At 40.6% G+C, this 13,275-nt stretch overlaps 1 protein-coding gene across 2 annotated transcripts in view; it reads left to right on the top strand.

The window, feature by feature from the left end:
- Nucleotides 1-2,631: 2,631 nt before the first annotated feature.
- LOC138971255 (aromatic-L-amino-acid decarboxylase-like) overlaps nucleotides 2,632-13,275 on the top strand; it is a 52,695-nt gene continuing 42,051 nt past the window's right edge. The window contains exons 1-3 of one of the 2 annotated variants that reach the window (XM_070343956.1): nucleotides 2,632-2,763; nucleotides 3,939-3,987; nucleotides 5,368-5,393. In XM_070343956.1, the coding sequence (XP_070200057.1) occupies nucleotides 2,726-2,763; nucleotides 3,939-3,987; nucleotides 5,368-5,393 (113 nt within the window). In that variant the 5' untranslated portion in view covers nucleotides 2,632-2,725. Of the gene's footprint in view, nucleotides 2,764-3,938; nucleotides 3,988-5,367; nucleotides 5,394-13,275 lie in introns of those variants that run through there. The other variant, XM_070343957.1, reaches the window with a different exon arrangement.

Genomic DNA, 13,275 nt, shown 5'->3' on the forward strand with positions numbered 1-13,275 from the left:
AATATCATATCTATATGTTTTTGGAATCAGGAACGGACAAGGAATAAAATGAAATTGTTTTTAAATCGATTTTGGACATTTAATTTTAATCATAATTTTTATATTTTTAATTTTCAGAGCTTGTTTTTAATCCGAATATAACATATATATATATATATGTTTTAGGAATCAGAAAATGATGAAGAATAAGATAAACGTAGCTTTGGATCGTTTTATAAAAAATAATTTTAATTACAATTTTCAGATTTTTAATGACCAAAGTCATTAATTAATTTTTAAGCCACTTATTTAAAGCTGAAATGCAATACCGAAGTCCGGCCTTTGTCGAAGATTGCTTTACAAAAATTTCAATCAATTTGATTAAAAAATGAGAGTGTGACAATGCCGCCTCAACTTTTACAAAAAGCCGGATATGACGTCATCAAAGACATTTATCGAAAAAATGAAAAAAACGTCTGGGGATATCATACCCAGAAACTCTCATGTAAAATTTCATAAAGATCGGTCTAGTAGTTTACTCTGAATCGCTCTACACACACACACAGACACAGACACACACAGACACACACAGACACACAGACACACAGACACACAGACACACACACACACACACACACACACATACACTCACACACAGTTCTTCTTTGCTCCTACCTAAGTGTCTCTATCCCACCACCCCTTCCTTTCTGCTCACTCTCGGCCCATCGCCAGTTATGATAGTAAAACTCAATCTGTTTCTCACACTCCATCTTCCCATGAGGTCTTTTCTTCGTTTGTCACATCGCTCATCTACTTCTCCGTCCAGAAAAACGTATGCTTGGTGATCACGTGCATGACATGTCTGTGTGTGTGTGTGTTTGTTACCAGCATGAGGTAGTGAACCAGGTGCTAGCGTGATTCCTGGAGGAAGGCTTTGAGGACGTTCTAAAAGAACGCCTGCTGATGGACATCTGTGAAAGCCTGGAAGCATGGCCAGAGTCCCTCCACAACGGTTTGCATGAAGGTAACTCCCTCCTTCCTCCCCCTCACGCTGAAACATTTCATCCGTCCCGCGAACACGATCATGTTCCCACATCAGATCTTAACCAGGCTTTTACATTGAATAAGAATATCCTTCCACATGGACAAATACCAACATTCAAAAGCGTACGTGGCTGCATTCTGTGCAGGGTTATGATATGTTGATGAACTGATTTCCTAACCAACAACAACATTATTCTGCGAAATTAGTTCATCACAAAGTCCAATTCTGCTCCAGAAAAAGACATGCAGGATGTTTATGTTGTTGTCTAAGTGGAGGGAGGCCCTTATCCCATGTAAATGCCTAAGGGTTCTTTCACCAAAGGTTTTGCGGAGTAGTTTTTCAGACAGAGGAGGATCTGAGGAAACGGGATGGCTCGTAGATACTGAGGGAATTGGACAGATAGGGGGTTCAGTGATTTCTCAAACAGCGACACCCTAACACAGCCAGCTTGTACTCGATTCTGCACTTCACTAGAAGCAAATGAAGGGTGGTAATTATAGAGAAGTGACATGGTCTTTCTTTGACTTCTGTAGAAGGAGCATTGTGGCACTATTCTGATTGAACACCGGCTCTGTAAGCAATATAAAGTTCTTCAGTGGGGAGGTTAGCGGCAAGCAATGAGTTGCAGTAGTCAAGTTTATTCAGGATACATTGATCATAACACTTATGAAGAAATTATATCAGTCCTTATTTGTCACTGCATCGGATGCGAGTTAAATACCAAAAAGCACACACACCTAACACACACATAACGTAATACAAAAACACAAGCACACATAATGCATGCATTTACATGCCTCCATTACTGATCGAGTGGCAATTCAATTCAATTAACTTTATTATCTGAATGTCATTGAGACAAAAAGAAATATTTCTTTTGGCTCGTATAGATGCAAATATATTACATCGCTCTCAAAACATAAATAAACACATAGAATTCATCTGCACAACATATCCTAAACCACACCGGACATCCATTATATACCCGCACCGGCCTCACATATACACTATGAATCATGATATCCACATTCATGCACTCGATCACTATGACGTGTCCATTATTAGTTATAAATACATTACAATTGATTTCATTATTAATCAACCCGTAAAAGGCCTATAGGCATAAAAAGATATGAAAATGTCTTCCTTAAAATCTAAACGTGATGTAAGCGGCAGCAAACGCTTCCTTCTGTAAGACCAGGAGGGGTAAGACCGACTACACTGCGGCCACGCATGCGCGCTCTCTCTCTCTCTCTGTCTCTGACATTCACCGCACACATTGTTCATTACATAATCGGGTTACATGCATACATACATACATACATACATACATACATACATAATATCATTAATAATTTCTTAATAATTGTTTTTTTTCTTTCTGTGGGACTGTGGGCGAGTCAGTTATCTACATTGTATTTCATATTTACTTTATACTCTCAAAGGTAAACTCCAGCCTCTAATGATCTTAGACATTGTCATTGTATTAAAATTAATGTATTAAACGTCAGCGCAGATAAACCAGTACTTGGACTTCCCATGCAATTTGAAAGTGCAGTCAACCGATGTTTTTTTCTTTTTTTAATCCACGGGAAAGAACTCTATCATTTACAAATTTCGGATTCTACGTGCATCGCCTCCCATGCATCTGCCCATTCGAGACGGTTTGAGAGAGAACCAACGAAACTTCATCATCGCAACATGGCATCGAGGTTGCCACTGACACTGCGCCTTGCCGGGTAAAAAACTAGAATCGTAGCGATAGCTGTACAGATTTTCAGGCATTGTAGTAATGGAAAATACGTTGTTATTTCTGTTTTGTTGTGCGACGTTCCTTGAACTTGCCTGGGTCAACCGTCGCTGAGCTCTGCGTTGCAGTTATACAGGGTCCGGTTATGCAGACATGTAGATTCTAGATCTAGAACGAGCTCCTTGTGTTTTTGTCTTAGACTACTTTGTCACATTAAACAGGAGAGAAGATTTGCGGGTAATCTTGAACTTTAGCGTGTTAAATTCATAGCTCAGAATTCAGAGGCATTTAAGTCTCCAAATTTGTAGAACCTGCACTTGTAATCATAACAAGTCATTTTAGATCCGTTTGAAGTTACGGAATGAACTCCGATGAACTGTACGAATGCATTTCGTTTACATGGGTTAAAGAAGGAATTATCCGTATGATCGGACAAGGGAGACAACTCTTTCGTGTAAATGACGTCCCATGGTCAGTCACATAAGTGTCTGAGTATACCTATTTTGTCTGGGCTAGCCAAAACTCAATTTGGTCTTGAAAATGAGTAATTATTATGATTCTTTGAAAAAAAATCTCTTGTCAAAATTTAGTGGATGTTGAGTAGTCTACATCAGGCTAGTCAGGGGCGGATCAGTTGCTTTGTAAGGGGGGGGGGGGGGGGGGTGCACTTTGAATCGAAAGTGAATGTGATGGGCGCGAATCGCCCGAATTTGCTAGGGGGGTCCGGGGGCATGCACCCCCCCCCGGATTTTTTTGGGCCCAAAGAAGCAAAATGGTGCCATCTGGTGCCATTTTAACTTAGAAATGGTCATAGAATCAGCTTTCCAAATTTTTTTTCAGGGGGGGGGGGGGGGCACGTGCCCCCTGAGCCCCCCCCCCCCCCCTTCGTCCGCCCCTGCTAGTTAGTGATGGTGGTGGGAAGCAGGTTTGGGGTTGTGCAAGTTTGAATATGTGAATTATTCTTTGGGTTGAATAACTAAATTGATTGATGAAGGTCACATAAGGAGTTCTCTTGAATGAACTATTTTATGAAGCTTCTGTTTTGGGGGAACAAATTTTGTTTTCACTCACATGTCAAAATATTGTATAGCTGGCGAGATTACTCTGAAAAATGATGTGTCAGGCAAACCGCATCATGTTGTCCATGTTATCTTTGCACTGCAGAGTCCGCTTCATGTCCGCTGGTGGGGAGTTTGGATCCGGAGCTGGCAAGGTAGCTACAGCATGACGATAATTGTGTATTGTACTGTATTATATTGTACAGTAAAACCTCCCACTAACGACCTTGAAAATGTCCAGCAAAAATCGGTCGTAAAAAGGAGGGGTCTTTATTAGGAGTTTGGGAGGTATCATTTTGTTCACAGGGGTGGCAACTGTTGGGCAGTTCAGTCTTGAAAGTTGTGTCCGTTGTCCTATTTTTGTTCCCATTTGATGTGCATATGAATAAACATGATGTACGTCAGCATACACCAGCGCACAGACGGGCAGGCATAACACAACACACACACACACACACACACACACACACACACACATCCACACACACACGGTCTCATATATAAAACTTTATCGCATTTTTACTGATCACATGACAAAAACAGCTTTTGTCATTGGTCAACTAGGAACTGTATATCAATTGACATCGCGCAGGAAGGCTGAATCATATCAGATCTCGGCTTACGACTCGATCTGATATGATTTCAGCTTTCTCAACATTCAGACTGATAAATGTTGATATCACAGTCAAATCTAACGATAACTAATAATATAAAACTCAGTGATTGAACCCGGGTAAGAAGGTCAGTGTCTGTAACCTGAGACAGGAAGAGTTTCCTCTCTGACATCAAAGGAGACCGTCCCATAGGTAAAACTTGCTGCCCCCTGCGGGTTAGGGGGAGTCCCTTGGTTGGGACGAGAAAGAATTTACCCGATGCTCCCCAGCATGTCGTAAGAGGCGACTAACGGATTCTGTTTCTCCTTTTACCCTTGTTAAGTGTTTCTTGGATAGAATATAGTCAATGTTTGTAAAAATTTTAGTCAAGCAGTATTTAAGAAATGTTACTGACAATGTCCGGATCAAATAAAAGCATAATCGGACAATGGCCACTTTGTGACAAAACCAAAAGGACATATATATGTCCTCTTGCATGAAAAATGTATAGGACATTTGGAAAATATATCCGTGTATGTCCGATGTCCGACGTGGATGTGAGCCCCGGCTCTCTCTCTCTCTCATTCTATCTCTCTGTCATGTTCTATTTATTTTTTTCGACACTGACATCATTCCCTGTCTACGTCACTCATTTCGTCATATAATCATTAATTCGCTTGCGGCTTCGTGGCAGGCGGAAGAAAAAAATCAGCCAGATAAGTTTTCGTTATTGTTTGTCTGTACACTTAAGGCCGTTGGGTCGATATATTTGTGAATGTATTGTTTTGTCAATAACAAACGTTCCAACAACCTACCTTTCCTGTTTTTTGATTCTGAATTTTGGAACGTTGGCAGTCTCTTTGTTTTTCGATTTGTTTTAATTAGGCTTTTCCCAAGAAATGTGCTGTTGTGTCCTGATTGGCTGGCTGTTGTATTTTTCAGGGTGGTGGTGCTGGTGGTTCTGTGAGGTAAGATCTTCTGGTGTCTCCCAGCTCCCTCGCTTAAATCTGTGTGCACATGCGTTCTTGCACAAAAATACATGCATTTTAGGACACAAACTCTGGCAGAGATGGCAAGGAAATTAAGATTTGTTTCTTTGGTAAGGTTTTTTTTTTTCAAGGTCCTTGATAAAAACCTCAGTAAGTGTTTTTGGCTCACGTAAGTGTAGCCTATGCGATGATAAACTTTGTCTGTCTGTGCGTGCGTGTGTGTGTGTGTGATAGAAACTTTAACATTTCCGAGTCTATGGATTACGTCAGTCTCGGTCAAAAGTGTTCGACGTGTGTGATAGAAACTATTTGAAGACGTCACATTATGACGTAAGAGGGTTAGACGTCACGCAAAGGAATTACTGAAAGTCTCGGTCATTGTTATTGTGAGCGGGCCGAGACTACTTGGCAGATCCAGGGTCTCGCTTTCTTGCACAGTTTCACCTATGCTTACTGTGTGTGTGTGTGTGTGTGTGTGTGTGACGGAGTGATTGAGTTTGTGTTACTGTTTGTCGATTTCTTACGTGAGCCTTGAAGGCTTCGCCTCTTGTTTGTCATACACTGTATATAAAGGAAATATTTGAAGGACTTATGTGTCAGAATTGACGTTTTTGCGCCTTTTTAGGGTAAAGCATGTAGTTATTGGAACACATTCATCTTCAAAAATAATAAAGGTAGAAGTGTATTTTATTTCACTCTAAAGAGGCCCCTAGATCCAGTAACAGAGAAACTTTTGATATTTATGGACAGATTTTGTTCCCTGACACAAAATAACAAAATTTAAAAAGCAAGTTTTTGTTCTTTGACAGGACTTCTAAAATTATTACTCGATAAATCATAGAAAGTCTCTCTGTTACTGGGTAGAGACATCATTTCTGATGATAATTTTTTAATAAGTGAAAAGATTGAACAATTAATCTTGAAGTCGAAGATGAATAGTTCCCAAAACGATTCTGAGAAAACAGTGTTACAGGTTTTCAAAATGGTGTCAAATGTGATAGCCCTGTCACAACTTCACGATTTAGCCAGCGTATGCTGACGTATGAATAATGTGGCGAATACGCTAGCGTACGTCGAATTAGTTATGGGTGAGTTATATATATATATAAGTTAAGAGTACACTGAAGCACGCTGGTATACGTCGTAGTATGGCGAGGTTGTCGAAAATTGTTGTGCCTGCACACATTTTTTCAACATATGCCAGCATATAGCTTATGCGTCCCGCATACGCAGGCCATAAGTTGTAGGTAAGTTATACGATCATTTACACTTCTTGCAAGTTACTCATAAGTCGACATACGTCGAGATAATGTCTAGCGTACCCAAAACTTATTTCTAACTTATGAGTAACGTGCTTTGTTTGAACCTATGTCGAACTAGTCTCCAACGCATATTGCCGTATGTAGACGTTTTGGACGTGTTCCGGACGACCACAGAACTTACTGGACGTGTTTGTAACTTACAGCTACCGTATAATGGCTTATTGGCAGCGTTTATGGGAATTGGTATATATATAAAAATGGGGTTCGCAGGAGGAAGCCGTCAGTACTCCTCAAGACTCCATGAAGTTTTCTTCGGCATGACAGTGATGTTAATACTGCAATGTCTAATGTAGTTATGATTTGAATCGAATGAAGAGGAATATTTATGTCCTATAGCCTATTAATTTGGCCTCTTAAGGGGTTACTTGTGTGTTCAAATCGCTCGACAGAAACATTACACATTTTGTGCACAGGTTCCTCTAAGCAATATGGACACATCTGTGCAAAGAAAAAAGGTGGCAGCCCTATTAACCTTTTTTGACTCACATGCGAAGCAAAAGTGAGTCTATGTACTCACCCGAGTCGTCCGTCCGTCCGTCCGGACGTCCGTCCGTCCGTCCGTCCGTCCGGACGTCCGTCCGGAAAACTTTAACGTTGGATATTTCTTGGACACTATTCAGTCTATCAGTACCAAATTTGGCAAGATGGTGTATGATGACAAGGCCCCCAAAAACATACATAGCATCTTGACCTTGCTTCAAGGTCAAGGTCGCAGGGGCCATAAATGTTGCCTAAAAAACAGCTATTTTTCACATTTTTCACATTTTCTCTGAAGTTTTTGAGATTGAATACCTCACCTATATATGATATATAGGGCAAAGTAAGCCCCATCTTTTGATACCAGTTTGGTTTACCTTGCTTCAAGGTCAAGGTCACAGGAGCTCTTCAAAGTTGGATTGTATACATATTTTGAAGTGACCTTGACCCTGAACTATGGAAGATAACTGTTTCAAACTTAAAAATTATGTGGGGCACATGTTATGCTTTCATCATGAGACACATTTGGTCACATATGATCAAGGTCAAGGTCACTTTGACCCTTATGAAATGTGACCAAAATAAGGTAGTGAACCACTAAAAGTGACCATATCTCATGGTAGAAAGAGCCAATAAGCACCATTGTACTTCCTATGTCTTGAATTAACAGCTTTGTGTTGCATGACCTTGGATGACCTTGACCTTGGGTCAAGGTCACATGTATTTTGGTAGGAAAAATGTGTAAAGCATGTGAGTCGTATGGGCTTTGCCCTTCTTGTTACTGGTGGTTGTCAAGTACGATTTTGCGAAAAACACTGCGATTCTTAACATGATCCCAACTGACATATTTAGCTCTACAAATGATAAATGAAACATTAGTTTGTGTAGATAAATGAATGGAGAGTATAACTTTATCATAAAACGATACTTATCAACGTGCATTTTCAGAAAATGATCGAGGTTTCTCGAGGGCGTACACATAAAATTATCACTCCTTTAGTATTAAAAACGTATTTCAAAAACATTCGCTCGACAGAACATAACTAAACTTCACTGTATACAGATACAATACCTGTAAACAAAATAAGTTGTTGCCTTATTGTCTGCTTCACAATTATTCCCGTACCAACCCCACCCCCATATCTTGACTGACAAAAATGATAAAAAGAAATAATTTGGGAGCGCTGTAGGTCAGTTGGTAGAGCGCTGGACTTGTGATACATGAGTTTGAATCAGGGTGAAGGGTTGGGGGTTGGAACATTTGTGTGCAAAGTTTCATCGCACACCACACACACACACACACACACACACACACACACACACACACACACACACACACACACACACACACACACACACACACACACACACACACACACACACACACACACACACACACACACATACATACATATATATATATATATATATATATATATACCGGGGTAGATCAGTTAGTTTGTAAGGGGGTTGTTTTTAGAATTCAAGAGTGTAAATCGAGGTCGCAGAGCCCCCGAGACTGATCAAGGGGCATACGCCCCCCCCCCCCCCCACCCCCTCTTCTCAACCCAAGAAAAAAAATCGCACGTGACATCCATTACACGTTTTGAGCACATGTTTCTCTAAGCTATATGTCCCCAACTGCAGACAGACAAAAAACGTTTTCTTATTCATTTTTTTTATAAGAGTTTTGTCAGTTTTGGGGGGTACCGGGTGGACACATAATTATGACCTTAAAGAAAACACTGTAATTCGTAACGTCATCCTAACTGACATTTTTATCTTTAGAAAAGATAAATAAAACATTACTTTGTGTAGATAAAAGAATGGAGAGTATCACTTTATTATAATACGGTACTTATCAATGTGCATGCCGAAGATTATCCAGCGTACACATACAATTATCACTCAAAAACGTAACACAAAATTGGCTCGACAGATCATAAACAAATTTGAACACAGCTAACTTCACTATATACGGTTGCAATACCTAAGAAAACCATAAGGTGTTTCCTTATTGCTTACTCCACAATTATCCCCGCACCACATCTTGACTGACAAAAATTGATGAAAACATTCATTTGGGAGCCCAGTAGGTCAGGTGGTAGGGAGAAGTGTGCAGAGTTTCATAAAAATTTGTATAGTAGTTTTTTCTAAATCGCAATACAAACACATACACCCAAACACTTGGTGCCTTTAGTGCACCGATACCCCCTGCCAACCCCCCCCCCCCCCCCCGCTTCCCTCCCCCGATCCAATACCACCCCCCCCTCCACCACCCGCCCACCCCACTAATCACACACACACACACACACACACACACACACACACACACACACACACACACACACACACACACACACGCGCGCGCGCGCGCGATTTCCCCATCTCTTGCATTTCAGTTAAATAAAACAGAACTTCATTGTCATTTATGCTGACAGTGATAATCAGTAATACTAATACTGATTCACCTTATGTTTAATGGGTTTGTTGTCTTTTTTGTGTCTCGATCCAATTTGTTTAATACTTTTGTTTCGTTTTTAATTCATAATTTGTTGTTATAATAAAACGCACACCCACACTCATGCAAACTCGGCCAGCTGCCAAACTAAGTTTTTGTCGGACTCCGACGTTACTTGGCTCAAATAAAGCAAATGGAATGTTTACTTGGTGCACAATTCTCTTTATCCTCTTCTCTTCACACGTGCTTGTAATATATGTAAATGAGGTCGGGTCATACTACAGGCTGAGACCCCCAAAGCAAGTTCGCACTGTACTTAACGACAACGTTTTCGCTCGCGTTTCAATATTAAAAAAACCCAACCTCGTCCTTTGACAAATGCCTTTTTATTAACTTGTTTTCTGTTGCCGATACCTCCCTCTCCATAGTATCTGTTATTCATTGTAGTTTCAACATTCAAATATGTTCTTCGTCAACGTGAGCATTGTACATTGTCGACATGTCATGTATCTGTGACAGCGATAAGACACTGAGTGAACCGCATGACCCCTGCACCATTACACCCGCCCACAAACACCCATACCCTCGACATACACACACTTGCACATACATATTATACACAAAAAATGCATACATGCTTGCAATTGCTCGCACGCAAACCTACGCACGCATACACGTAAGTACGCAAGCACCTGTGCAGAGACAGAGAAAAATACACACTCAAATATACAGCGAAATAAAGAAGACAGACAGACAGACTTACAGACACACACACACACACACACACACACACACACACACACACACACACACACACACACACACACACACACACACACACACACACACACACACACACACACACACACACACACAGGGAATGTTGTCAAAATATAGTAGTGGCATAGTAGCACACCGCTGAAATCAATTGTGGAGAAAAAAACACCCATCAAGTATCCCTTGAAAAAGTATGAACTGCATGTACCTGACAATGACATAGTCCTATTTAATTAGTTTAATTACTTCCAGGGCTTTTCCCATCGTTGCGGGGATGTATAAATTAAGCTTCCTGCAAAGTTTTAGGTTTGAAGTCCTATTACCAATTACGAGAAATAATTAATTCTTTATTGCATTGTTTAGCAACAGTTCTCCAGGACTTGGGCTATTTTTAGACCGTTGACGTCACTCCGTGACGTTTCGTAAACCAAAGATGGCGTTTGAGACTGTTCTGTTTACATTCGACACTATCAGTATCAACACCACTGACTTTGCAATACTGAAATAATTTTTTCTGTGTTCGAAAGCTACAGCCAATCGTTATTATATCCCCTTAGGTACAGTTTTATAACATGATTGGCACATGTAAACAATATGAATTAATTAATGAACGCTACGAATATGGCAGCCTTTAAAGGTACTGAACTTGTCAAATCCAGGTGCACGGAGCCCCTGGGGCTTTTAGTCATACCTCAGGCAGCTATCCGTTAGAAGAACTACCAAGTTTCATTGACTTGCACCCAAAGAGTCAAGAACTGCGATTTTTTTTACGAATTAATTTCGTACTCGGACCCGGCTGGTCTTGACTTATTTTTTGGATCTAAATTTAGATCAGGTAGATCATCACATCATGCACAAAAAGACACGTCACTAGCAAACTATGTCAGACATCATCATGAGTTTGTGTAAAACAAAATGGAGGCCGGAATCACTCAGTTGAATCGAACTCCGACCAAACACCACGTTATAACTATGGTAATGTATGCACTCGCGTGAACAAGAAACTGTCGAGCTTCACAGATGTCGTCGTTGGGTAGTTTTGGGTTTGTATTACTACCATTGGAGGATTTTTGAACTGTAAATGCACTCAGCTGCAACAAAAACGCAAAACGTAGGCTGTGAGCTGCACTGTGCCTTTAATAAAGGGCGGTATTAGCAAGTAAGCATCATCGCTGCTTTCAGGCTGTGAACACAGGCGTCAGTAATGGTTATTTGTTGTAAGCTAACTCGTTTCGATTGTTGGCTCACGTAAGTGTAGCCTATGCGATGCTAACTTTTGTCTGTCTGTGCGTGCGTGCGTGTGTGATAGAAACTTTAACATTTGACTTAACACCGAAATACTAATTTCACCTGGTTATTATCCAAGCAACATTTTCAAAGTATTGAAGCAATGATCAACATTTCGTCGGCATGTGTGTAGTTAAAGTGTGTATCCACAGAAAACGGGTGGTGGGGGGTTTTGGGCGGGTAAAAGTAGGTGACTGGTTTGTGTCGTGTGTGGTATGTAGACCAGGTCAGGTCGCGTGAAGGATTGTGGTCATAGACTCACTTTCCAGTTCTCACCTCTGCATTCGCCGATTCGGGGAAGACGATTTCACATTGTTCGCTTTCTTAGCTCAAGAAAAATAGATAAAGAAGATACCAAAGCCAAAGGAGATTTCCAACGGTTTGATCTGCACAGCGTGTTTCCAGTGTCTGCGCAGGGAAGATCAGCTGTCGAAAGCGCAGTGTTGATCTGGCAGTCGTGTCCCAGTAACAATGTAAGTACAAATTAGAATCTCAAACAGAATGAGGCAGAGCGATGTTATGATATCAAATAACCAAAGGGAAGTAATCGCTCTTAATGCATACGACATGTGTAATAGAGTAAGCGAGAGTTGTACGGAACCTTTTCTCCTGGCACCTGAGAGAATAACAAGCATTGAAATGAACAAGCGACTTTCATCCTCAAAAAAGGATGATCACCGCAAGCTCATATGCTCATCATTCTCTAAGGCACTCCAACTAATACCTACGTACAAGAACCAGCTTTTATTCTCGACCGGACTTAGTCCTTAGATCAATGTAAGTACAGACAGATCTAGTGTCTCCCACTCATGTCACATAAGCTTACTGATCATTCGTTTTGTTTATTTTTTTTCTATTTCAGCAGACACGGATATGAAAAACAGTGCCAGGCAGTCACCTCCAGTGAAATTAGTTGATCTAAACTGCCTGTAATGTTTGGATGTCTTTGTTCTTGGTTCGATTTATGTGAATTTCAAGTGACTTGCAGTAGAGTCTCAAGTTTACTCTGCCCGTATAAAACTGTCTACTATTTACTTAAACATGCAGATATAAGGAAAACAGGATGAATCTGTTCTCAAAGTCAAAATTATTACGATTTTGCCTCAGTTTCAAAACATGCTCTGTCATGGTTCTGTCTGTAAAATGTGGTGCCTTACAGACAATTTGTGAATGCTAGATCTACCTAGATCTGTATAGCGTTTCATTCCAGACTCCTCTCTTTGATTTTACTATTTGCTGTTTACGCACTAAGCTTATCACGATTCGTTAATGTCCGCAACGTTTGGTAAACTCACCTTGCTACAGCTTCCTTGGCTTTGTTGGCATTTTTACATTTAGTCAAGTTTTGACTAAATGTTTTAACGTAGAGGGGGGAATCGAGACTAGGGTCGTGGTGTATGTGCGTGTGTGCGTGCGTGTGTGTGTGTGTGTGTGTGTGTGTGTGTCTGTGTGTGTGTGTGTAGAGCGATTCAGACTAAACTACTGGACCGATCTTTATGAAATTCGACATGAGAGTTCCTGGGTATGATATCCTCAG

The sequence above is a fragment of the Littorina saxatilis genome, linkage group LG7 (genome assembly GCF_037325665.1).
Source record: "Littorina saxatilis isolate snail1 linkage group LG7, US_GU_Lsax_2.0, whole genome shotgun sequence".
Lineage (NCBI taxonomy): Eukaryota > Metazoa > Mollusca > Gastropoda > Littorinimorpha > Littorinidae > Littorina > Littorina saxatilis.